The sequence below is a fragment of the Hyperoodon ampullatus genome (assembly GCF_949752795.1).
Source record: "Hyperoodon ampullatus genome assembly, chromosome: 1".
NCBI lineage: Eukaryota > Metazoa > Chordata > Mammalia > Artiodactyla > Ziphiidae > Hyperoodon > Hyperoodon ampullatus.
This window is the reverse complement of record NC_136914.1, coordinates 93606140-93632623: the sequence shown is the minus strand read 5'-3', so window position 1 is coordinate 93632623 and position 26484 is coordinate 93606140. Positions and strand designations below refer to the sequence as shown.

General features: G+C 45.1%; 1 protein-coding gene across 8 annotated transcripts in view; it reads right to left on the bottom strand.

Annotated features, from left to right (window-relative positions):
- Positions 1–20542, bottom strand: part of KIT (KIT proto-oncogene, receptor tyrosine kinase) — a gene marked incomplete at both ends in the record, with an annotated part of 85387 nt that extends 64845 nt beyond the window's left edge. For 7 of the 8 annotated variants that reach the window (XM_079698334.1, XM_079698337.1, XM_079698338.1 and 4 more), the window contains one exon: positions 20425–20491. In XM_079698334.1, the coding sequence (XP_079554460.1) occupies positions 20425–20491 (67 nt within the window). Of the gene's footprint in view, positions 1–20424 lie in introns of all 8 variants that reach the window. The other variant, XM_079698341.1, reaches the window with a different exon arrangement.
- Between the last annotated feature and the right edge of the window lie 5942 nt (positions 20543–26484).

Below are 26484 nucleotides of genomic sequence, written 5' to 3'. Positions count from 1 at the left end.
AAATAGCAGATTATCAGTTTCTCTATCAAAAGCAAGATTCCCGCAAGCCACTCTAGATCTTTTTTTTTTTTTTTAGGCTCCGGACGCATAGGCTCAGCGGCCATGGCTCACGGGCCCAGCCGCTCCGCGGCATGTGGGATCCTCCCAGACCGGGGCACGAACCCGTGTCCTCTGCATCGGCAGGCGGACTCTCAACCACTGCGCCACCAGGGAAGCCCCACTCTAGATCTTAAATCTCCATCTTTAAAAAGAATTTGAGCCCTTGCTCTCAGTACGTGTACTTTTATAAATTACACCCATGTGTGCCATTGCCAGCCCTTCCATGAGTTATCAATGTAAGACTTACTTAGTTTCTGACTGGAGGTAAAATGCCCCCCACCTTGAAGCTGTTGCCTCTGGGAGTAACTCCCATGCTGTCACCTTCTAGAATACGAATAAAAACCCCTGGCTTTACCCAGTTCAAGACAAATTGACCAAAATGAGGCAAAGGAGCGCATCTTTGTTCTTCCACCAAATAGACCTGAAAGTGGGTGGGGAGAAAGAAGCTGCCCCAAAACCATCTTCTAGGAGCAGAGCGGGCAGCTCTTCCAGGAAGCCCTGAGGGGACTGGGGACAACAGTCATTTCCCTGGAAACTTCGCAAGTGCCACCTTTACCACTCGGGCTGCTGGCTTCTGGCCTGGGTATTATGAACATCTCCAAGGTCAGAGGATTTCCCTCCTTTCCCATATCCGTGGAAGCATAATACTCAAGAACTTCTTCTGGGTGGTCCACAGGCCAGACCCCAAATTAGAACCAAATCATGAGATTCTGCTGCCACTGTGCAAGGGACTCACCTTTCCAGCAGAAGGATTAGATGATGGTGACAAATACGCTCTTGTAAATAGAATTCATTAGGTGACACCTCCATCAAAATTGCATACATTCACCAGCCGCATGTCCTAGGGATAAAAATGGGACTGCCCCTCCCCCCCACATTCATTCATTCAGCTAAAAATGTTTCTTGAATGCTGCCATGGGCTGGGCCCTTGGGCAGCAGGGAAACAAGGCAGGGTCTCTCGTGGAATTTATATGAATTTATATTTAGCTCCACGGGTAAGCTGTAAACCAATCATTATACAATTTTATAATTACAATGTGCAGAGTGTGGAGAAGGGGCGCTGTACACAAGGGGCGCTGACCTGACCTACCCTGGGGGGTCAGAAAGGACTGCAAAGGAAACATGCGAGCTGGGGTCTGAGGTGCACTAAGAGACCAGGGAGAAACACAGTGCCCCTGGCAGTGGGCAGAGGGGCAGGGTGGCTCCTGCAGCTCCAAGGAACAAGGACATCTTTAAGGAGTGAAGAAAGCACGGACAGCAAAGGATGAGGCAGGTAATCTGCAAAATGGAGATCAAGAGGAGGCACTGGAGGCGTGGGATGGGATCTACAAGGACAGACTTTATTCCAGGAACACTGGGAAGTCTCTGAAAGGTTTTAATCAGAGAGGGACACGATCTCATTTATTCCTTTAAAATATCACCCTTTGGGCCTCCCTGGTGGCGCAGTGGTTGAGAGTCCGCCTGCCGATGCAGGGGATACGGGTTCGTGCCCCGGTCCGGGAGGATCCCATATGCCGCGGAGCGGCTGGGCCCGTGAGCCATGGCCGCTGAGCCTGCGCATCCGGAGCCTGTGCTCCGCAACGGGAGAGGCCACAACAGTGAGAGGCCCGCGTACCGCAAAAAAAAAAATAAAAAAAATAAAAAAAAATAAAATAAAATAAAATATCACCCTTCCCCCTGGTACACGCATGTTTTCTGAAGGCCCCTTGCAGCCTCTGCGGGGCACTGTCCCACAGTGCTGCAATTGTCTGCCTTCCTGTCTGGACCAACTGAAACTCCTATCTATCTTTTTAGTGCCACAGAAAGAGAACTGAGAATTGCACCCTCGCCTGACATTCAAGAGGTCACACGGGGCCTCCCTGGTGGCGCAGTGGTTGAGAGTCTGCCTGCCGATGCAGGGGACACGGGTTTGTGCCCCGGTCCGGGAAGATCCCACATGCCGCAGAGCGGCTGGGCCCGTGAGCCGTGGCCACTGAGCCTTCACGTCCGGAGCCTGTGTTCCGCAACGGGAGAGGCCACAACAGTGAGAGGCCCATGTACCGCCAAAAAAAAAAAAAAAGAGGTCACACGAACTTTAGTACTTTTTTTTAACGATCACTGCCCAACGCTGTGACAAAACCCAATCATTTTTGCATTGAAGACTGGTGGTTCTCAAACTTTAGTCTGTACCAGGATCACCTGGACAGCTTGGTAAAAGGGACCGCTGGGCCCTCGTCCCCTGGTCTGGAGGGGACGGGAGAGTGTGCATTCCTGACAAGCCCCAGGTGATCCTGCTGCTTTCCAGTCCAGGACCACACGTAGAGGACCAGTTATCCCCTCCCCCGCAAGGCAGGCAGCTATCAGGAGAAACCCGTGGCATTAATGCAGCAAAAAAAAAATTTTTTTTTACCAGAATCTGTATCTTGGAATTCAAAGCAAACCTCAAAACAGATTTTCTTGAGTGAGCAAATCTGCCTGGCTTTTACACCTAGAAATCGGCCTCACACTGGGTCCCCCTGACAAGCTTTGGCAGCCACTCGGGCACAGATTTTTCGAATCCCCAAGCTTGAGAAGTGGGAAATGTTGCAGAATTCACCAGTCACAGCTACAGGACTCTGGAATAGTGACACCGGGTGGCAAATACAACTTCTGTAGCACATCAGACCTCAATCTGGTGCATGACATCCGAGGGCCCTGAGCCCATGTCCACAGCCCATGCTAACCCAGTGATGGCCTCTGGGCTCTCATCTGCAGTGGGGGAGAAACAGAGAAAAGAGCACAGGCTTCTCCTTGGACTGTATGTGGTCCTGCAGCAGCCCTATCAAATGCCAGGCATTTCTTGGTGAGTAGTCAGATACTATTCACCAATTTTCTAAATTGCTGATCAGATAATTGCTGCAATCGTAAATTCTGCAGCCATTCTACATTTGAATACACAAAATAAAAAATAATTAGACCAAAACAATCACATTGGTCTAAAAGCACACTAATGGACAAAATTCGTTTATTCAAATTTGTTGCCACATTCATCAAAACACTTGGCTGGTCAATTTGCTTAATGAGTGTTGACTTTTCCCTTAATTTTTCTTGGGTGACATTCACTTCAAGCGATACATTAAGCCTGCTACCCGTCTGCAAAGAATTCTTAATGACCAGCCCCATTTTGAAATGATTTCTTCTCAATCTCTGTAGAAAACCAGAGGGAATGTCTGAAAATGATCTTACTCTATTTTCCAGAATAATAAAAAAAAAGTTTCCAATATACCCATTGAGAAAGTTTTACTTCTTCCTTCTATGGCTTTAGAACAATGGCTATCCCTAAATACAGGAGAAATAAAGGGCCAATTCTAAAACTGTCACCTTTTAGTATGTAACTTAAATCAATGGCCAACTGGAGGAAACTCAAGTTGGAGGAAGGAAATTTAGTATTTTTGGAAATCTAAATTAATATTATGTCAAGTCCTGGCAGAATTTTTTTTTTCAAATGACTATAATTAGAGATATGCAAATTCTTCACTGGGGGAAAAAAAGGCTGAAAGAGAAAAATGCACCTAATTAAGTAATGATTTTATCTTTATTAGATGGTATTAAAAGTGTAAATGTGGTTTAATCCTTTTAAAACTATAAAATAGCATTATCTCCTTCAGAACTCAAGGAATATCAAACGAAACAAACAATGGCAAAAGTGTGTCACTCTTTACAACTTTTCCTCAGATATGGGCTTCCTGGTACTCAGATGATTTCAACTATTACATTTTGTCATAAACAATAAGCTTAGAGTGGGATGAATTGGGAGATTGGGATTGACATATATATGATAATATGTATAAAATAGGTAACTAATAAGAACCTGCTGTATAAAAATTAATAAAATTCAAAAACAAAACAAAACAGTAAGCTTAGAATACAGCTTAGGTAGCCCATAAAGTGGCCAGTTTTCATATAGTTAAAACCATTAAGTTTTCTCTCTACTTTCTTATATTTTGGAAGAAAATTATTTTTAAAGGCAGGTACTACTGATTTAATGTTTCAAGACTTTGCTACTTTCGTCCTGACTTGGTAGACCCAAAGGTCTACAAATTTTATGTTAAAATGTCCATATAGATTCTGGCAAGATGGTGGTGGAAGCATAATTATTGAATATCCCCAACTCACCCTAACCATAAAAACAGACAAATAGAGCAGAACCAAAAACCCTATGGATAGCATCTACAACAAAACCAGGTGATAAGGTATCCCCTACCCACAAAACCAGGTGATAAGGTATATCCCCCTCCTATGTATGAAGGAGATGGGGACAAACTACCAACAGCTTCAAGAACTGCCGTTAGGTTCGCACTGCAATGATCAGAGGGCCATTCTGGGGACACCCACAGAAGCTGGCAGAGGACTCTGCAGGTTCCAACTTCCCTAGGAAGTACAGAGGGGATTGTGACCCATGTATTTCTAATGGGCTGGAATGTTCTGGGGTGAGAGAGGTCTGATCCCTATGAACTAACAAACTAGGTCAAAGCCCCACACTGAGGAGAAACTGCTAAGGATGAATCTAAGATGAGTTAAATAGGCAAAGGAAAGGAAAGGTTCAGATAAGTAGGGGCTGAGAACAGAGACCAAAAAAAAGTAAGATCTTAGGTGTAGAAAAGTAAAGACCATTTTTTTCACCACTTTGTGAAAACAATGTTAAGTGGGTACTCTAGAACTGTGAAGCTAGAAAAGCTATAATGGCTCTACTAAGAGTATACGAAAACTCATAGCGAACAACAGAAAAGAATAGCAGTTGAATTCCAAATATGTTATTTAAAGAAAAAATAAGGAACAGAATGACATCCCTAGTATAGAAAATAGAATCATGCCAGAAAGACACAAAACAAATGAAAACTATAACCTAATATTTCAAAAATGAGCTAAAAGAAATTAAACAAAAAGAAGCTATAAAGAATAGCCTAAATCAGAATTTTTAAAACTCAGAAATGAGCTGATTGAATATACATATGTAATTGAATCACTTTGCTGTACACCAGAAACTAACACAACCTTGTAAATCAACTATACTTCAATTAAAAAAAAAAAAAAGAAATGAACTGGAGAAAAGGAAGATTTGAAAATGGAGGTAAAGAACTAAGAATTAGAAATGAAGGAAAAAAATCATTTCAGAAATAAAGGTAAATAAAAAAAACACAAGAGGAAATAAAATGAATAATGTCTCAAAAGAAGGAGAAGATGGAAATGAGAAAAAATTTTTAATTCAAATGAATTATGAGACATTAAAAGGATTTGAGAGAAAATGATCAATATAAAAAGACAGGCAAAGAAGATCTAACATACACACACTGGGAGTTCCAAAAGCCAAGAAGAAGAATAGAACAAACAGCAAAAGCTACACTACAAGAAAGTTTGAAATTACAGTCAGCCCCTCTGTGTCTGCAGGTTCCACAACCACAATACAGAGAGCCGGCTGTACTGTGCCATTTTATATAAGGAACTTGAGCATCCAGGATTTTGGTAGCCATGGAGGTCCTGGAACCAACCCCTTGCAGATATGGGAGGATACTGTACTTACTAAAGTAGCACAGTATGTCCCTGAAAAAATCAACCCAGAGCATCTAACACTATAGAACTACTGGACTTCAAAGAATAAAGGCAAAAAACAGGCCTTAGGGTATCTAGGCAAACATACCAAGTTAAATATGAGGGAAAGAAAATGAGATTGCCAGCAGACTTTGACAACACTTTATGGCAAAAGACAATATAGTAAAATATTAAAGATCCTTGAGCAAAGAAAAGATGAGCCAAGTAAGTATAAAAGTAAGTATAAAAGCGAAGGCTACAGACAAGCTGTTGTGAACATAATTCAGGAAACACTTCCCATGAATGCTTCCTGAGGTATCTGTTAGAGGATGAGCTTCAGAAAACCAAAATGTCAGAAAAGACAGAACATAAGAACTAGTGGCAAGCATTAAAAATATATTTACTTGTGGAACTAAGATTAAATGGTGGTAACAAAGGAGACAGCAGAGTATGTGATTGCTGTATATTCTGATAAAGTAGTTTTGGTGCAGTTATCAGAAAAATTAGGGGAGGGAGAGTATCTGCAAAGTAGAATATGCTTGCTGATTGCCTTAGAGTAAAAGGATATTACTTCAAATCCCAAGTAGGGGAGAAAAGGGAGAGGAAAGGACAGGCTACTAGCTAATTTAAATTGTTACTCACAGAAGGAAACCAATAGAAAACAGAGCCCCAAAAAGAGCGAACCAAGGGTATCATATAAAGGTATAAGTATAAAGGCAACCATTAGAACAGAAAACACAAATCTTTTTAAGTACCCAACGGTATATCCAAAAAAGGGAAAGAAAATAGAATAATAGAGGAACACACCATCTATTAAGTCATCTTACTAAAAAAGAAATCAAACCTGAGTATGATCACACCTCTAAATGACCAATTTACAGGAAATTCAGGGAACAGAGAACATGTTAAACAGCACCACAGGAATGCAGGCAGCAGCATTTGGACTGTGGATAACTGTACAGGACTAATCCTCAGTTTTCTTCAACAAACATTGGGGAATAGAACCTATAAATAAGAAATGACTTAAAAGGCCATATCAACAAACTGCCATATATGGCTCTTGCTTAGAGTCTATCAAATATTTATATATTCGTATATGTCTTTATATTTATTTTCAATAAGGGAAATGTGAATCTTGGTTACTCAATGACACTGGAATTTTATTGCTTTGGAAGGCTGTGACATTGGCATCATCATTATGTTTAGGGAAGGGAACCTTTCTATTTTAGAGCTACATACTGAAAATGTTCACAGATGCAATTCTATGATGCTAATGTTTCAAAATAATGGGAGGGTGGAGGGAATTCCCTGGTGGTACAGTGGTTAGGACATGGGCCTTCACTGCTGTGGACCCGGGTTCGTTCCCTGGTCGGGGAACTAAGATCCCACAAGCCACGTGGGGCGGCCAAAAAAAATGGGAGGATGAAGTGGGTAGAGGTAAAGCAGAAAGACTGGTGTTGATCCAACTGCTGAAGCTGGATGATAGGTATATGAGGGTTCGTTCACTATTCTCCGTGTGTGAGATGGTCCCATGATAAATATATATATACTTACATTTCTATGTATTTTAAAGTTATTTTTTTTGTGTGTGTGTGTTACACGGGCCTCTCACTGTTGTGGCCTCTCCCATTGCGGAGCACAGGCTCCGGACACGCAGGCTCAGTGGCCATGACTCACGGGCCCAGCCGCTCCGTGGCATGTGGGATCCTCCCGGACCGGGGCACGAACCCGTGTCCCCTGCATCGGCAGGCAGACTCTCAACCACTGCGCCACCAGGGAAGCCCAAAGTTACATATTTTTTAAAGTTAACGTGAGATTCAATTCCTCCATCTTGAAATAAAATGGCTAATAGGTTTTCAAATAACCCAGCCTAGAAGTCATAGGACACCCCCCTTTTTCTTTAAATTCTTTCCTAGTCAACTGATAGCAAACTTAAACAGGGTCTATTTAAATTTAGGCCCTGAAATTCTCACCCAAAACAATAGGTGCTAACCAAGGATGATGATACCAGATAAAAATAATTCTCTGGCTTAGAAACACTATAGTCTTTCGTCAAATCTAAACCAAGTGCTTTAAGGCAACTGATTTCATAATTACTTAAGCATCCACACTTGTATACCTAAAGCTGTTGGTTTCATCGAAATTGTTAACTGACATGGTACCAAGCACCTGAGTATCTACCTTAATGCCTTCAATCACAGCTGTGGTCAGTGGATGCCTTCCTGCCCATAACTCAAGAGGGTACCACTTTCTGTCCCTGGACAGTGTTTATCTTGGATTCCTTCCTGAGGATCAACACTAACAATATTAAAGGCAGCACGAGTCCTACTCCATGCCCAAGACTTGACAGAGAAGGAACTTTCCAGTTCTGGGCACCAACAGTGTCAATTCTCATCTGGGGGAGTCCCTGATTTGAAGCTGGAGGGCTTATCACTTCATGGAACTCTGAAAGGCCACCCTAGGGCTAAAATGCAAAGTCAGATGAAGTCACCCTGTCACCTCACCCAGGCTGGCTGCAGCAACACGGGAGTTGACACGCCATGCCCAGTATAACAGACGGTGGCTAAATGGCGCTATGTCAGACTCAAAAGTGCCATTAGTTAAATACAGGTATTATTAAAAACTGAAGGTGGTCAGATTTCGACAAGAAAAAGATGAAAGAATTTAAAAAGGAGGTGCAGGGGCTCCCCTGGTGGCGCAGTGGTTGAGAGTCCGCCTGCTGATGCAGGGGACACGGGTTCGTGCCCCGGTCCGGGAAGATCCCACATGCCGCGGAGCGGCTGGGCCCGTGAGCCATGGCCGCTGAGCCTGCATATCTGGAGCCTGTGCTCCGCAACGGGAGAGGCCACAACAGTGAGAGGCCCGCGTACCGGAAAGAAAAAATAAATAAATAAAGGAGGTGCAGAGCCTCCAGTCCTTGGAGCCGTACTGGAGAGCATTCAGCCTGGACCCCTGAAGCATCCTCTCTCAGCTGTGAAAAAGCATTCTGGTCCATTCTGGGAAAAATGGTTCCAAAGCCACAGACGGACGATGCACTTGGCACATTCAAGGCTCCACAAAGTCCTGAAAGTGAAGACGCCTATCTGTGTTCCCCCGGCACTGCAGACATTTCTGCCACCCCCTTCGGTACATCCTTCATCAGTACATCCTCATACCTGCTGGAGAGGCTGAAGTTACAAAGACTGGAGCCGTGACAAGCTGGAAGACTGGCCTGTGATGCTCAGCCCTTCCAAGGGCACTGACGGGGCAGACAGGACTCAAGTGACAAACATCTCACAAAGCTCCTCCTGAGTCGGCCCCAACCCAGGCCCTTCCCCAACCCACCCCTACCTAACTTCATTTTTGCCTCCCCTGGTCCCTCCTTCCCTGTGAACCCCATCCCCCAACCCTCTGAGAAACCTTGCCTTTCCCTGCTTCCTTCCTTAATTGACCATAATAAGAAACTGAAATAAATCTAAATGAAGGTGTTTTCTCTGAGAGACTCTAGACTTTTTCTTCCTTCTGGGCTCTTTGTGGACCTGGACTCATGAAAGAAAAAGAATTCACTAGAACATAAGCCCCAAGAGGACAAGGATTTTTGCCTGGTGTGTTTACAGCTATACCACTTGCCCCCCTACTGCGTCAGTAATTATTTGTGAACAAATCTATAAATTCCTGGTACGTGTAGGGTCCGTTTAAAAGATACTGAAGGGACTAACAGAATGAAACTGTAAATCTTAAGCACTACAGCTTTATGCCCAGAGTTGCTGTTCCAAGTTTTCCGAATGGAGAGACAAGCCATCTGCACCTGCCTTGGATTTGTCCTCACCTGATGGCATGCCGCTCACTACCTGAGCTCTTTCGGCATCCTGGCCAGCTTCTTCTTAGAAGGCAGTCATTCTGAAACGAAGGTGATCATTTAAAATACTATCCCTTGAAAAGACTGGAATGGAAATTAGGCTACACATTCAGATCTCCTAAAAAATTCATAAACCCTTCTACATATGCTAGTTTATTTTAAAAAGCTGGAAAGGGGGGTTCTTTTTCATGAAAGTGATACATTTTGCTTGAGCTAGAAACTTGTCTACTATTTCCCTGTAGTAAATATACTGACTATACTAAAATAAGGAGAAAAACCTTTAAACATCCCAATTAACTGTTTTCAAGTGGTGATTCTAAAGACATATTTTTGGAGTAAGAATCCTGGTTTGACTTAACAATGACGAAAAGCCGAAAGACCAGTCCGTGCAGTTTTACCAGACCATTCCTTGAAATGAAAATCTTCCATCAGCCGTTAAAAAAGAAATCTACATTGTGGAAATTAGGATGGAAATGCATTTTAACATTTATAAACTTAAAAACTTATCACTTTATAACGGACCCATAGTCTTTCCAAGTAGTATAACTTTCAATTTTTTAAACAATAGTTTTGGTTTTTTTAAGCATGCACTAGCCAAGCAGAGTAACAGCCAAATGCCACACAAAATCGCTAGTAAATGTTTTCCTCAGAAGCCACATCTACATTAGATCCCTTTCTATAAATAATTCCTTCCACTAAAAAGAGACACCAAATAATTTCCAAAGTTCTTTGTGACAACGTCACCTTTGTTCTAACCCTGCAAAGCAATTCCTCTGCTAACGAGTCTGCATAGGCCATCACATTTAAATTACTGGCAGCCCTGATTGTTTTCAAGAATTTTATAACACCTTTTGAAATAACGTGAGTCACCTGGGATAAACCCAAATGAAGTGGGATGTTTTGCCTCACTGAAGAACTTAGAGACACAAGGAAAAAAGTAAGGATTTCTCCTCTTCATTTTCCCTATTATTTTTTAATCCATTAGGTCAAGAACAAGGCATTCTTGGAAAGTACCATCACTCACACTTTTTCCTTAAGTGATAGATTTCTGCCCGCCACAAACAGGCACCTCCTCCCCAAGGCTCACTGCTTTGGGAAGGGCAGTGACCAGCACCCCTCATTACCTTTTAATTACCTTCTAAATGCAGGGCTAGGGAACCTACAGCAGAATCCCAAGATGGCCTAAGCCAGTCAGGACTCTTATCAGGCTTGGGGGTTTCATTTGTTGCCAGGTTGCTTGGTTGGTTGGTTGAATAAGTGAATTTATGCAGACGGTTACATTCCTGACTTATCTTTTTTTTTTTTTGCGGTACGCGGGCCTCTCACTGCTGCGGCCTCTCCCGTTGCGGAGCACAGGCTGCAGACGTGCAGGCCCAGCGGCCGTGGCTCACGGGCCCAGCCACTCCGCGGGCATGTGGGATCTTCCCGGACCGGGACACAAACCCGCATCCCCTGCATCGGCAGGCGGACCCTCAACCACTGCGCCACCAGGGAAGCCCCCTGACTTATCATTTTAATAAATATTTAAAATTTGTTAAGAAGCAGAGACTCAAAGACCATCTCTTGCTACTATCAGATGTTGAGCCTACAAAATCTGTGATCTTGGCTGGGGGCGGGTAGGGGGGAGTAGGAGGTAAGGGAGGGTAATTAGCCCTGGACTTAAAAGCAACTCAAAGTACACATCCGTGGACCTGCTCTGGATTTGCACTGTGCATACAATATATGTAATATCATGCAAAAGTGAGACCTACTAAAAAAAAAAAGTGAGACCTATACTCTTCCATTTTTTAAAGTTATTTCTCTGAGTAAGCACCTACTTGACCAGATTACACATACAAAAATCTCATCACATATGGTACCGCAGGAGACACTGCAGTTACTGAAGAAAAATCCAGGTGCCCTAAAAATTATCCTATCTCATCTTCTGCTCGTCTCCACAGAGCTTTTTTTCTATGGGAATCTTTCAGCTAACTGTAAACCTCTACTTCTGCTGTTCACACCTTGACCAATTCCTGCCCCATTCTTCAAGATTTAACTCAGGTCCCAGATCTTCCTTGGAATCAGCCATTCTACTCAAGAAATGATGCTCATTCCTCCAACCCAATGCAAATGAATATGTGTCCTGGCTTCTGGACCAGCACCAGTATTTAAATCTTATTACAAATCTTACTATGTTAGCATCTACACCAAGCATTTATGTTTCCACAGATCCCAGGCTCCTTGAAGGCAGGGATCACATCTCAGAAATCATCATGCATGTTGACATGACAAGTGAAATGATGTAATCAACCAGAGACTGCCCAATTGCAATTTCATTTCTACCACCTTCCCCTGCTAGACCACTGGCTGATCTAACGTGCCACCGAGCCATGACCACGAAATGACCAAAGGGAAGGGACAGGTGGGAAGGGAAGTGAGGGTGCTGGGTAAACCCCAGACTGAACAGTCCATCCCTGAGTAATCAAGGGAAAAGGACTTCCTTCATCCTTACAGATCTGTCAGCCTACATGCAGCATGGCTGGCTGTGTCTCAGAATCAACAGTCAGTCGGGTGATCACAGAGCACAATCATTCTTAGGTTAGGGCTAATTATGGTCGATTATAGATTTCTCTAGACCTCGAACTTCCTTGTTTTTCTTATTTTGGCACTCAGCTTAAGCTATCGTGCACTGCACAATTCATCCTGTGGTTAGATCCACTGTCCCTAACTCCAATAGATCGATCAATAACCCCTTTTTAGGTGTGAGTTCTTTATTGGCTATTTTCAATATTACCAAAAACTGTGAGGATCGTGTTAGAGTCTACCCAGAATTTATAAGAAACAGTCCACCCCACAGCCGAGGCAGTGAAGAGAGAAAAACAGCTGGTTATTTTATTTAGAAAGATTTCAGCTGGGCCCTTAAAAGGTCATCAAGCCAACTGAGGTGGGCAGGACCTAACTATTTCAGAATGACAATTACTTTTGGCTTTTCTCATACCTATAGCCAAGGCCCTATAACTCTGGTAACACAATAAAGCCTTTTCCAACCCTTCCAATCAAAGAATTTTCCCTAAAAAAAAAAAAAAAAAAAACCTCAATTTTTTTCTGGGGCAATTGCAACTATTCTCATTTTGTCCCATTCTTCACTCACATACTACAAATATTTGAAGACTGTCATTCACTAAACCTTCCTTTACCTTATCTTCTCCAGGCTTCAAAATTCCAATTCTTTAAGTTGCCTTCAAAGGGCCTATTTCCCAAAGCTTTAATCAACTCTACGACCTCTTCTGTGCCTAAAACATCCATTTTGTTCTCTGAGAAAACCAATAAACATATTTTTAAAATAGTCTAATGCAGAGACTAAATGAAGAATTATCTTCCTGCCATCGATTTCTTTTCATGAAAATTTACTTTTCGTGACACGATGGGTACACAACACACAATTCTTTATAATCCCCAAATCCTACTGTAATACTATAGAGCCATGGTCTGTGACCTTTGGGGTTTAGTTTTTTACATGGACCTGACCCTAAGAAGATTTTCATTTATATCTATCATCGTGTCTGTGAAATTAAGTGTCAAGTCAATGCAGCCTGTAAATAATCAATAAACAAACATAGCGGAGTCCAGCATCATATGCCCTCTTTCAAACGGGCCCCTCTTCTTGGCTTTATTTCTGTGAACTCCATAGCACCCCCAGATCTCCGTTACCACACCCACAATAATTTCTGTTCCCCTTCCCCACAATCTCGTCAGTGCCTGGCACATCCAAGATGCCTGTAAATTTGCCAAGCAAAGTAACTAAGTCTGCCACCTTTATCTTCCTCATGTCTCTTAAGTGTTCCCCCTTCTTTCCAGAGCATGCACCCCAACACGCAAGCACTCACTCCTTCATCCAGAGACCACCTAACCATCTAAAGAGTATGACCGATGGTCCCTCTGCCCAGCTTCCCATCAACACATAGCTCTCAGCCGTGGGCCTAACCATCCTAACAGAGGCCCCTCAGAAACTCTCCCTTAGATATCTGTACACCCATGTTCATAACAGCATTCGTCACAATAGCCAAAAGGGGCAAGCAACACAAGTGCTCATCGATGGATGAATGGAGAAAAAAATGTGGTCAGTACATACATATACATAGACATACACTGCCTTCCTTAAAAAGGAAGGAAATTCTGACATGCGCTGTAACACAGATAAACCTTGAGGACAGTATGCTAAATGAAATAAGCCAGTCACAAAGACAAATACTGAATGAGGTCCCTAGAGTGTCAAACTCATACAGACAGAAAGTAGAATAATGGTTGTCAGGGGCTCAGGGAGTGTTTCACGGGTAGAGGGTTTTGGTTTTGCAAGATGTAAGTGTGCTGGATACGGGTTACACAACAACGTGCATGTAATTAACACCACTGAACTGTACACCAAAAAAATGGTTAAGATGGTAAATTTTATGTTACGTGCATTTTATTAAAATTTAAACACACACACACCCCTCCCTTAGTTTTGGCTGCCCACAGCAAGGGGATGTCCAAGTTTTTGGAGCAGGTTGGGGAGTGTGCTTAACAGGACAGAATAGTAGAGCGAACAGCCCTGGACTAGCAAGCAAAGCTGGGAGGGCCACTACTGGGTCAAGTCTACCGTAGCCTTGACTTCAAAGTTTTTTTCAGAATCTGGACCAAACTCAACACTAAATATACCCTCCCCCTCCAGTGCTCCTTGAGGCTAATCAGAGACCACCTTTCCAGCCTCTTCGCCTCCAATTCTCTACCCCGAGTCCTAACACCAACTGAAAGATTTGAAAATCTTCAAATAAGATCTTCATTTCTTGCTCCCTGTTTCAGGAGCTTTTTCCAACACAAGCCTCCACTACAGACACTCTACCCTCTTTTCAAGTTTAGAAATTAATGTCAAATATTATCTCCCACATGGACTGATCCCTGATCTCTATCACATGCCCACCAAGACGGAAACTCCTCTCCTGGGAAATATTGCCTGGGCACTTTGCACTTCTTACGACACCAATTCTCTCTTTGAATTGTTGGCTCTGCTCTTACTCTGTTCCTACCCCACCCCCAGAGCCCACACGTATAGTCCCTACAAGGCCCAAGGCATAGGGATTGATCATCCCTTGTTAAACTGAATCTGAAATGTTGACTCAGGATTCACTAGTTCAAAGCTCTGTACAAGTGCTGGAGAACAAGAGAGAAGTTACCAGTATTGCCTGAGCACTGCTGTGTGTCCAGCCCAGGGCAACGGACAAGCTCAGCTTGGTCCCTCACAGCTAGGGAAGGGCCTCATATAGTCACGGAAAAGCTCCTCCCTTCTCAAGGTGCTTTCAATGCCACTTTACAAGGCAATAGGGTTCATGGACCCTCTGTGAGCTACACTTACTTATTCATTGAGAAATTGAGCCATTTACAGAACTTTCCCCTCCTAAACTTTTATCCAGAAAGCTATATTCCCTTTGGTGGAAAGCAGCCTGTGAATAAGGTTAAACAAAGAACCAGGGAGAGAAGTATGCAGTAATACTAACTGCGAACCTTTTAAAAACACTAGACATTGAATGGATAAGCTTCATCTTAATACTAAAAGAAACCCCTCTATACAATCTGGTTTAAAACCATTTCCAAATTTCTTTCCTAAGAGACAAATACTGAAAAAGAAACATAAAATCAGCCTGGTGGTGGAGTCCCCGTGCCTTCCCTGTAAGGGACGCTATGCAAAGTGTGTTTCGTGCATGATCTAATTTACTCCTTTCAGTAGGCCTATGCCATCATCCCCATTTTACAGATGAGGAATTGAAGCTTAAGCAGAGGTGACCTGGGTCTCATCCCAGGTCACAGAGCTGGCAAGAGGCCAAGCTGGACAAACTTGTCAACTTCAGAGCCCAAATTCTTAACTCTGATGCCTCATGCCCTGAATAACAATTTAGCTTAAACTTTAAAGTTTGCAAAAGCCTTAAAAACCTAACTGTCAGAAAGGTATGCAGCAGAAAATAGCTAACCAACGCATTTCATAACCAAAATGTAAGCATTAAGGCTAAAGCATAAGATGAATGGAAAAATTAGAAGGTATGAATGTTTTCACTAGAGAAATCTTCTGGGGGATGTATGTATACATATAGCTGGTTCACTTTGTTATACAGCAGAAACTAATACAACATTGTAAAGCAATTATACTCCAATAGAGATGTTAAAAAAAAAATCTTCTGGGTTTTTCTCCCCCCCTGGGGGAAAAAATAGTCCAAGATCTGTTCACTCTTTAACACTAGTGATTCCCAACTGTTATGTCAAAAGCTATGTAAAACTCAAGACAAAAATTAAAGTTTATTTCATTTTAAAAGCTGTCAAGTTAGTACCTATTGGTATCTGCGTGCAAGGATTATAAAGAGAAATAGTCAGATTCTACATACTCATGGAATTTCTTCATTTGTTAGGTGCCTATGCCACCCCAGACCCTGTGCCAAGTATCTTTACAAGAACCTGTTTCTAATCTTTAGAGTAATCATATTAGAGAAGGCATTATTCCCATTTTAGGGACAGCAATAATTCCTAATTTACAGATAATAAATATGTACAGAGCTTGACATGTGTTGAGCTTGTACCATGAGCGTGCCAGGCAGTACCATTCTAAAAACTTTATATGTAGCCACACATTTACTGGCACAGAGAGGTTAAGTAATTTCCCCAAAGCCACACAGCTAAAACTAGGATGAAAGAGTGAAGCTCAGCAAGGGTAAGCAATTTGTTCCAAGGTCACAAAGCTGTCAGTCACGGAGCCAGCAGACTAATACAAGGCTGTTTTCATTCCTTAGGCCTGTGCTCCTTCCACTAGGTACCTGCGTGGTCCCACCTGTGCTCACCGGGACCCAAGGCTAAATGCCTAAAAGCCCAACTGGCAGTATAGAGTGGTACTGTCTAGAGCAATGGAAAGAGTAGAGGTCCCATCTAAAGACGGGGAGCTTTCGATTCTTCGAGAGAATAAAGAAACCTACATCTTGATATAAATTCTCCATATTTTAAATACTGCCCCAATGTTTTCTAAAAAAGCATCATGTGGGCCAAATGAAACACATCCAAGCAAGGGCTATGAGTTTGCAGTTAAGAGTCTGAAGTCAAAAGATGGGCTGTCTCGGGTCCAAAATGTCAGAGACTTGAGCTGCCAGGCTAGGCTTCCTCACAAGTCCTCTCTGCTTTCAAGACAAAGATTTACACTGGATTCGGCCTAGATTCAAACTTTTACCTCTGGTGACTCCCTTGTAGGCCCTCTTCACTCTGGATTTGCAGCCACGAAAATATCCAAGTTACAGAGACTGCAGGTGAAATTTTGCATGCTTAGGATTTCTTCAAACGTCCTTCAGTCCCCTTTTTTAAAAAGTTACCATATGTGAATGAAGCAACATTAAGCACTTCCTTAGCCTATCAGCTGTTAAACTAAATTCATTCTGGAGAAAATTCCACTGCAGCCTTGACCACTGCCTTTGAGGGGTCCCTGCACTGCAGTCCAGCTTCAAGAATTCCCGCTCAGGACACCGCGGCTCATTTCCTGGTGTCCTTCTTTAATCAGCTCGGGGAGACTTGAGGAAATGAGTCAAAATCCTCAGGGCAACTTCTAAGGGCTGTCAACAACAGCAGCAAAATCTATCACAACAACATCTGTACGTAAACGTGCTCCAAGGGAAGCCCACAAAATAACTTGGCACATTTCTGATGAGCATTTGTTTTGGAAAAAGAAAGGCTTTGAGTGCTGAGATGCCATTATATCTCACTGTGCTCGTCCAGGGTAAACAGCCAATGATGTTACCCATCCCTGGGGCTTTTCTCTCTCACAAGTACCCCACAAGTATATAATGCTAAGACCACTTTTAGTTTTTTGCAGTGGGGATGGAAAAAATTTTCAACTAACTTGCACCATCATTTTAGAGACAGTGCATCTTCATTTTGGAGAGACTCTACCTGGAATAGGACAGCTAGCACCTAAAGCCCTCATACCCAGCGTCAAATGCCTACATACCCCTCAGGGAAGCTATCACTGAATGACTCCCCCTTCAATGAATACTTCCCTCAAATTGAGAACACTAACTCAGACATTGTATGACAGGAAATCTAGGTCTTTTTCACCAACACTGGGAAAGTAATGATCTTGGCCATCCTATATTCCCAGAACCTCCAACAATGCCTGGCATATGATATAGAAGAGTTTCAAATAAATCTCACTTTACAACTGATTCTGAGAAATCATGTGATTGGATATACAGCTGGGCATATGGGGCCAACCTCAGGCTTCACCCCTGATTATTCTGGGAACTGGCTTAGCCTCAGCCAGTTTCTCCAGCTTTAATGGTAGGGATGGTAACAAGACTACCTCCAGGGCTTGTTGAGAGGACTGGAAATTGCAGGCAAAGGCCCCAGCACTGGGTCTGGCACTAACGTGAAATTGGAGGCACCCTAGAAAACATGTTGCAATAGCACAGCATGAATGGTTTATAAAGTCTGAAGAAAAAATGTGTGGATGGGTGGGAAACACCAGAAAGGGGATAAATGAATTATCTGGGTTCCCTTTTATAAGACCATCATGTTATTTCCAGCACGATAGTAATTCAGAATGTTATGTGTCCAGCTGCTGGGGGTGACTCTAGCCTCACACCTGCAGGAACGAGGGGAGGGTATGATTCACTATTCACTGCAGGTTCATCCTGCTGGGCACAGGAGTTGTAAACACTGGGGCGGGGCGGACGTGGTGATGATGGAGGGTCCTGCAGAGTTGGCACCTCCTAGGCCTCAAAGGCAAACCGTAGGGGAGCATGTGTGGACTGGAGAGAACACACATCTCCCTGCTTTAACCAGAGGCAGACCAGTAGGACACCACCAAGCGGTCGCTGTGACCAGGAGGCAGTGGAATTTCAAGGAGGCAGGAAGGATTCAGGGAAAGAGCTCAGAAGAAGTGTAGAGTCTATGCTCATAACACTGGAAGAGGAGAATTGGGGACCCAAAGGATCCTTCATGGTGCAGACCCCTTGCTGCCCTGTTGAGGACCCCGGGCTCCCACAAATTTAAGAGACTGGCACAACGGCACACAGCCAATAGAAGCTGAGAAAAGGAGAACCAGAAAGGCAGCACAAGCCTTTGTCACTACACCACACTGCCCCCCAGGAGCCAGACCTTAAAATCCCCTTTGCCAAAAAAATCTGTTGGATGGAGCCGGCTAATTATGAGGAATAAGGGAGCAATTGATTCATTTAATTTAAAAAATGGGAAACAGTATGTGTGGTCTACCTTTCTTGTGCGCCCGTCAGGTCCAGTGTACACCCCTTCACTGAAATTAAAATGTCAAGGCCAAAAGATGGAAAGGACCAAAGGTCTAATTTGAAACTTAGGCAGTCAAATCCGCCACGGGAATCCGGACACTCATTCAAGATCCCTCCTACCTCTCTTCCCCCACAGGAAAGCCCTCACAATGCCTTATAACACCGGGAAGGGGAAGGCTGCATCTTAAGACTTTATGGGAAAACTGATCAGCAGTAGATAGAGTCCCACAATAGTTCACAGCGATGCTTCCTTTGGAGCCCTTGAATTCCACTTCAGACTCACTTTCTATCCTTACATCATCAAGTTAGCCTTAAAGGTTAAAAAAAAAAAAAAAAATGACCTGGGAAAAAGCAGGGCTTCAGGGGTTAGCCGGGCGACCTGCACTTGCTTGCGCACCAGCGACGCCCAGAACAAAAAGAGAAGGAGCAGGAATCTGAGGGCTTCCAGGAGCCTGCAAATCCTCCGCCACCTGAAGACCCAAGTTCCCGCACAGATATAACCGATTTTCATAGCAGCTTTAAGATGTAAGTAAGATTTGCAGAAAGTTCCACTCCATCTCCCACCCCTCACCTCAGGCAGCCCTTCAGTAGAGATATCATATGGGAGCGGGTGTTGCGAATCTCAAAATTCCCAAAGGAAACAGGGACCTGCGATTACAGGTCGCAGACACCGTGTAGAGGGGCTTGCAGAGCCCTGCCAGCCTGGCCGGGTACTCCGGCCGTGCGTGGGTGGCTGCTGGGGTCAGGAACCGCACTGTCCCGGCGCACCGTCCCCGCCTCCCCCGGGAGCAGGCAGCAAACGCAGCCCTCAGCCGCTCCGAGGCGCGTTGCAGGAAAGAAACAGCACCCGGCAGAAAGGGGTGAGCCTCGGGCAAGGAATCTACAAAAGCAAAAAGTCTGCAACCTAGCGGCTGCTTTCCACACGCCCTACCCAAGTTGTCTCTGGAGCCGCACCTCCAGGTTCGCGGCCACAGAGCCGCACGCGGCACGCTCCCCGTGCAAAAGGCATAACCCGAGGACCCGGGGACAACGCAGCCTTCGACTCGGGTCCAGGATGGCGCCTGGAGCAGAAGAGGCAGAGGGTCCGTCCCCTGCTCTGGGGCACAAAGAGCGCCGCGGTTTGGAAAGCTGCCGCCGCAGAGCAAAGAAAAGGCTCTCCTCCAATTTCGCCCTCCGCGCGGCTGAGAACCTGCGGGCCGGTCCTCCGGTGCGCCGGTCACACACGCACAACTTTTAACAAAAGGAAGCAGCGGTCGCGCCTCGCCCGGCGGAGATTAACGCGCTGGATGCGAACCCCCTCGCCGCCCGCCTCTGCGCCCGCTCACCCTCCGCACAAAAGCATCCCCAAACTCGCACGCAACCCGCTGCCCTCAGCCTCACCTCGCTCAGCCTAAGCCCCCCTCGCCGCCCCCATTCCCGGAAGACCCCCAGCTCAGCGCGCCCACCACCAACGACAGGGGGCTCCCTGCGCAGGTGAGCAGGGCAGGGCGCAGGAGAGTACCAGGGCCGCCCCGAATCTTCCCGGAGGCTGAAATGCCCCGGCACCAGAGGGCCGGCAACCACCTCTCCCGACACACCCCAACGTGTTCGGACCCTAGTGGGGCACAGGGTAAGCCGGGGGACGCGGTCCGGGTGCCCGCAGCGCCCTCCCACCTGTCTGGACGCGGAGCAGGAGCACCAGGACGAAGAGGAAATCCCAGGCGCCGCGAGCGCCTCTCATCGCGGTGGCTGCGCTGAGAGCGGAGCTCCGTTCCCCGTTCCTGCTCTCGCCCAAGTGCACTGAGCGCGGCAAAGCCGGGCCCCCAGAGCTGCGAGCGCCGAGCAGCGGCCCCTCCTCCCAGCGCCCTCCCACTGCGTGCCGGCCACGCCCCTTCTCCGCGCCCCTCCTCGCCTCCCCTCCCTCCCTCCCCCACTCCAGGGTCTTGCTCCCTGGCTGTGGCGTCTGACCCCTGAGCCTTCGACGAGCTTATCCCAGGGGACCGAGCCCGCGGGTAGGGAGCGAGCACACCGGCCCTCGCCGCCCGCTCCTGACCCCAGAGCCCCTTCATCTCTCCACCTCTTCTCTCCTGTGATATGATAGGGCTGCCAGAGGCGGTTCCCGGACGAGAGTGGCGCTGCCCGCGCGCTTTGTGAAGCTGGGCACCACGCGCACATCAGGGGACCGGCCCGCCACCTGGCAGGTGCTCCCCAGACAATAAAGGTCCGCCTCCGCCCCTCGAGCACGCTCCCGAGGGAGGAGGCTGGACGCCGCTAGTGGTGGAAGGTGGTGCGGGGGACAGGAACGGGGCGGGGGTGGGGGCGATGGGATTGGGCCCCGACCTTCTTCTCTATTCCTGTTATTCGAGGGGGATCAAGCGTGGCGCCAGGCGCCGCGGTGAAAAGCTGAGCCCAGGCGTAGGTAATTATTAATGCTCTGTTTCTCCACCTGCTCCTCAACCTGTAAGATCACAGTTGGCTTCTATTGGTCGGCGTGGCCTCTGCCCAACAAGCCCCTGCTGAGACCTTTCTGGAGACTGGGGCTTTGGGGTGGGAAGGGGCCTTGAGAAGTTTACCCTGGGAGCCCGAGTTTTTAAATCCATTTGCGCCAAAGTCGTTGTTCTAGAAGCCCTCTGGGCGCCTTTTTTTTTTTTTTTCTGTAGGGTTTCTCTGCCTCTCTATCAGACGACAGTTACAGGGGTGGGGATTCTTGTGTTCTTCTTAGCTGCCCTAGCCTGTACCAAGGCAAAACAATAGTAAAATGAACCTCTTAAGCCAAGTTTCACGGCCTAGGAAGTGCTTTACCCAAGGAAACAACAGTATCTGTATAGGGTTTTATAGTTCCTCCTTAGGCTGAACGCTATTTCATGCTCACAGTAACAGCTCTGTGAGGTCGTGGAACAGATATGTATATTATTTCAATTCTAAAAGTAGCCCAATATCACACAGCTAAAAGAGGGGAGACCCAGTCATTATAAGACTGACAGGTATGATGAGCTTTCTCTGTGCATTCTAATAAATCAGTAAACACCTCTCCAGAAAGCTTCAGAATGGAAAGGAAATGGGAAGTGCCCATAAGAAAAAGCTATGGAATAATTTAGATACACCTAGACTCTTCTCTAAAGTAGCAGCCAAAATTTATAATTAACCAATTCTCTGCCACCCCCTTTATTTAATATTGAAAGCTCACCTGTTCGATGTTGATAGGACCTAAATTGGTTTAAGAAAAGTGACTTTTAAAGCTAATCACTTGGACTTCCCTGGTGGCGCAGTGGTTAAGAATCCGCCTGCCAATTCAGGGGAGGTAGGGGTTCGAGCCCTGGCCCGGGAAAATCCCACATGCCGCGGAGCAACTAAGCCCATGCGCCACAACTACTGAGCCTGCGCTCTAGAGCCCACTAACCACAACTACTGAAGCACGCATGCCTTAGAGCCCCTGCTCTGCAACAAGAGAAGCCACCACAATGAGAAGCCTGCGCACCACAAGAAGAGTAGCCCCCGCTTGCTGCAACTAGAAAGCCTGCACACAGCCATGAAGACCCAACGCAGCCAAAAATAAATAAATAAAATAATTTTTTTAAAAAAGCTAATCACTTAAAAATTATCACTACTTCATCAATATATATGATCGCCTCTCTTTAAATGTTTTTATTTATTCATTCAGTAAGCATCTAAGTGTCTACTGTGAACAAGGACGGGCTAGGCACTGGGAGGACCATTGTTCATAGACAGGTGTGGGTCCTGCTGCAATCCTTACAGTCAAGTGTGGGAACCCACACCCTCATGTCCTAGCAAATGGTTTAAGGCACACAGCTGTGGGAGAACTGAAATTCAAAGGGCTCTGTGCTCAGGGCCATCAGACCACATCTTCTTCTTAAAATGACAGAGATAAAAGCTACCACTCAAAGCAATCATAAGTTTCTAGGATCTTGATTTATTTCTAAAATCATTTGTAGTGGGGAAAAAAATCACTATGTGTTAAAAATATCAACATTTTGCCTGAAAGAGAAAATTTACAATTTTCTTCTTCAATCAACTGGTATTGAAGAGGATAACAAGTCTTCAGAAGAGTGGCTGAAAAGAGACCCTATTGCAATTTAATTCTAGGCAGGAAAAGTCTATCAGAAAAAAATAAATAAAAAACAATAGGGAATTATACAATGCTGGACTATCATTCATGTTCACCATTCAAAAACACCTATGAGCACCTAGATAGGCATACGCTACAAAAATCAGTAAGACAGAGTCTCTACCTAGAGGGATTCTTGTTCCAGGAGGAAAAACAGGTACCCAAATAAGAAACTAAAATATCTGTTAACAGGGCTCGTATTCAGCCTGTACACACCCAGGCTGGCCATATCAGTTGGTAGAATATTGAAATCTTTCTGTACTGATTGGAAAAAAACCTACCTCCCTAAACACCTTAGTACCCTCTTACTCCAACTCCTCCCTTGAGATACCCCAAATCTCCCCAGATCCAGCAATTAAAGGTTTAAGGCCAGACACAACAGAGAGCTTCCAGTCCTTGTGCCTTTAGGGTTATTAGCTATTTTTAATAGTACCCCCTGCCAGCTATGTACTAAAAGGAGGCATATAGAAGGTGCTATGAGTGAACTTCCAGGGGAATAAACTATACTTTAGATCATGTCCAGTAGAAACATTTACAATAATGGAAATGTTTTATATCTCAGGTGGGATTTGTGGGACCAGTTCTGTACTCTGTTTTGTGATTAGCCCTGGACCTTTTCATGGATTATACTTTATGTATTTTTATTGTTTTCGTAATTGTATTAATGAGAACTCTTGATTGCAACTTGTAGAAGTTGCAAACGAGTTTATGCAAACAAAGAAACCTAAAATGTATTAGCCCAGATAACTGGAAAGTCAAGGGGTGATAATGTCCCAGACTTTCCTAGATCTAAGAGCTCAAAGTCATCAGACTTGAAGGTGGGGTGTGTGCATGTGAACACACATGCATTCTTTTTCATCTCCATCCTTCAGCAATACTTTCCTGTATTGCTTCCCTGACCTCATATGCAGCTCTAGACTTACAGCTCATTAGTACCAATGCAAGCACAGCTTTTCTGCCCTCAGGAACATCTCCTGCAGAAGTACTGATTTGACTTAAGTCACATGCCCATCTAGAACCAGTCACTGAAGCCAAACAGATGGAACATGAGGATGGGCCAGGCCTGGGTCACATGCCCATCCCTGGAGCTAGGGTTGGGGGCCCACTTCATCCACATCACAAGGGAATGGGGAGGACTGTGTTCTCAAAGAAAAACCGAGGTCCTCTCAACAGAAGAAGGAGGAATGATGCTACACAAAGAGAACCAAAAATGTTCAGTATAGTCTCACACGGCCCAAATCTGTAATTTGAAGATTTTTTTCTATTTCTGATTGTAAAAGTAAAAGATGCTTATGGTAGAAAATTTAGAAAATACCAAAAATTATAATGAACAAAACAAAACAAAAATCACCCAAGGTATAATTACTGAAGAGTTCATTTTGATGTTTCTTTTCTTTTTTTTTTTTAACAGAGCCAAGCAAAGAAATTCTTTCTTTCTTTCTTTGGCTATGTTGGGTCTTCGTTGCTGCTCACGGGCCCTTTCTAGTTGCGGCGAGTGAGGGCCACTCTTCATTGCGGTGCACAGAAGCATGGGTTCTAGGCACTCGGGCCTCAGCAGCTGTGGCACGTGAGCTCAGTAGCCGTGGCTCAAGGGCTCCAGAATGCAGTTCCAGTAGTTGTGGCGCACGGGTGCATCATGTGGGAGCCTCCCAGACCAGGGCTCAAACCCCTGTCCCTGCATTGGCAGGCAGACTCCCAGCCACTGCGCCACCAGGGAAGTCCCTGGTGTGTTTCTTTCAAATCTTTTTGCTCTGCCTATTCTAAGGGTTTTTTTTTTTTATTATATGATTTGATTTTACAATATTTGCTAATTTTCTTTCTAGCTTTTTCACTAATCATAACACAAGCGTTGTCCCAGATCATTAAAAATTCTTTGGAAACATACCATATAATGGTAATATAATGTTCAGTCAGTCCTATTTATATACCATAATTCTGGATGTTTAATCATTTCTCTATTTTTTTCCAGTTTTCTTCATCATAAATTACTTGGTGATGAAGATCTTGGTGAATAAAACTTCCCTGCCTCCTATTAATTATTTAGGATAGATTCCTAGAGGTGGAATTGCTACATCGAGGGAATAATCCTTTTCAAGTTTGCTCCTTAATAGACCTTGTTTTCCCAGTAACGATTTGAAAGTCTTTTGCCCATCAAATGGGAGAAATGAGTATATGATCCTTACTAGTGGACTCTGTACTAATGATAACCCTCACAGTTTGTGAGGATGAAAAAAGATAATGTATGTTCTTAGTTCAAGCTTTCACTCAGTATTGACTGAACACCTTCTATGTGCCAGATGTGCTCTATTTGGTGCTGGGAACACAGAGTTAGACAAGACAGAGATGCTGTGCTCATGGGATGTGCAGAGGAAGAAGAGAGACACATAAGGGGAAGATGAAATGGTTACAGGTGCTCTAACAGAGCTCTGCACAGGGTGATGTTTGAACACAGAAGAGCACCTCGATCATGTTGTACAGTGGCCTCATGAAGCTCCCCCAAAGAGATGGCAGATTCTGAGGCATCCAGAGGAGAGGAAGGCAAAACAGGGAGAGGTAGGAAGCACACACGCTAAGGGCTAGAGGCAAGAACCAGCGTGAGGCATATGAACCACAAGTAGTGCAGCAGGGCCTCACAGGGAGGGAAGAGTTGAGACGGAGATAAACAAGAGCTATTCATGCCAGGAATCATGAGCTTCATCCTCTGATGAAGGGTCAAGCTATGAAGAGTCACTAAAGGAGTTTACTCTGGGGCCAGATGTGATAAGGTTAACATTTTGAAAAGATAGTGGGAAGACTCAGTGAAGGGTGTATGGAAAGGGCCCAAGACTTGAGACAATAGGAGCTTAATGTGGTGGTCCACAGGAGGAGTGGTAAACTGGATTAAGTTTGTGGAGGTGAGAATGGTGAGACGGGGTGAAAAAGAGAGATGCTGAGCAGACCTGTAGGCCTTGGTCCCCAACAGTACTGTGGAAGGTGAGTGGAAAGAGGGACCGATTTCTGATGTCAGCTCCAACATGCTTCCTTTCAGCAAGACACAGAAGCAGGTTTTTACTTTTTTTTTTTTTTTTTTTTTTTTTTTTGCGGTACGCGGGCTTCTCACTGCTGTGGCCTCTCCCGCTGCGGAGCACAGGCTCCGGACGCGCAGGCCCAGCGGCCATGGCTCACAGGCCCAGCCGCTCCGCAGCATGTGGGATCCTCCTGGACCGGGGCACGAACCCGCGTCCCCTGCATCGGCAGGCAGACTCTTAACCACTGCGCCACCAGGGAAGCCCCAGAAGCAGGTTTTTTAATGGAAAGTGAAGGATGTGGAGTTGAGCCTGGTGGGTCTGAGGTGCTCGTGGATATCATGCAAGCTAGACACCCAGGCCTGGAGCTCAGCACAGGCCAGGCCATAGGGAGGTGGCTGCAGCCAAGGGTTTGGATGAGGTCACCCCAGATGGAGTGTCCCCCTTGAGGAAAACAGAGGCTGATGTCAGCACCTAGGGAAACACCCACATTTAAGGGACAAGCAGAAGAAGAGGATCCCACAAAGGATCCGGATAAGCAAGGGTCAGAAAGGCAAACACAGAGGGGGCTGTGGTACAAGAAGTTTTCAGGAGAGTGGGAGT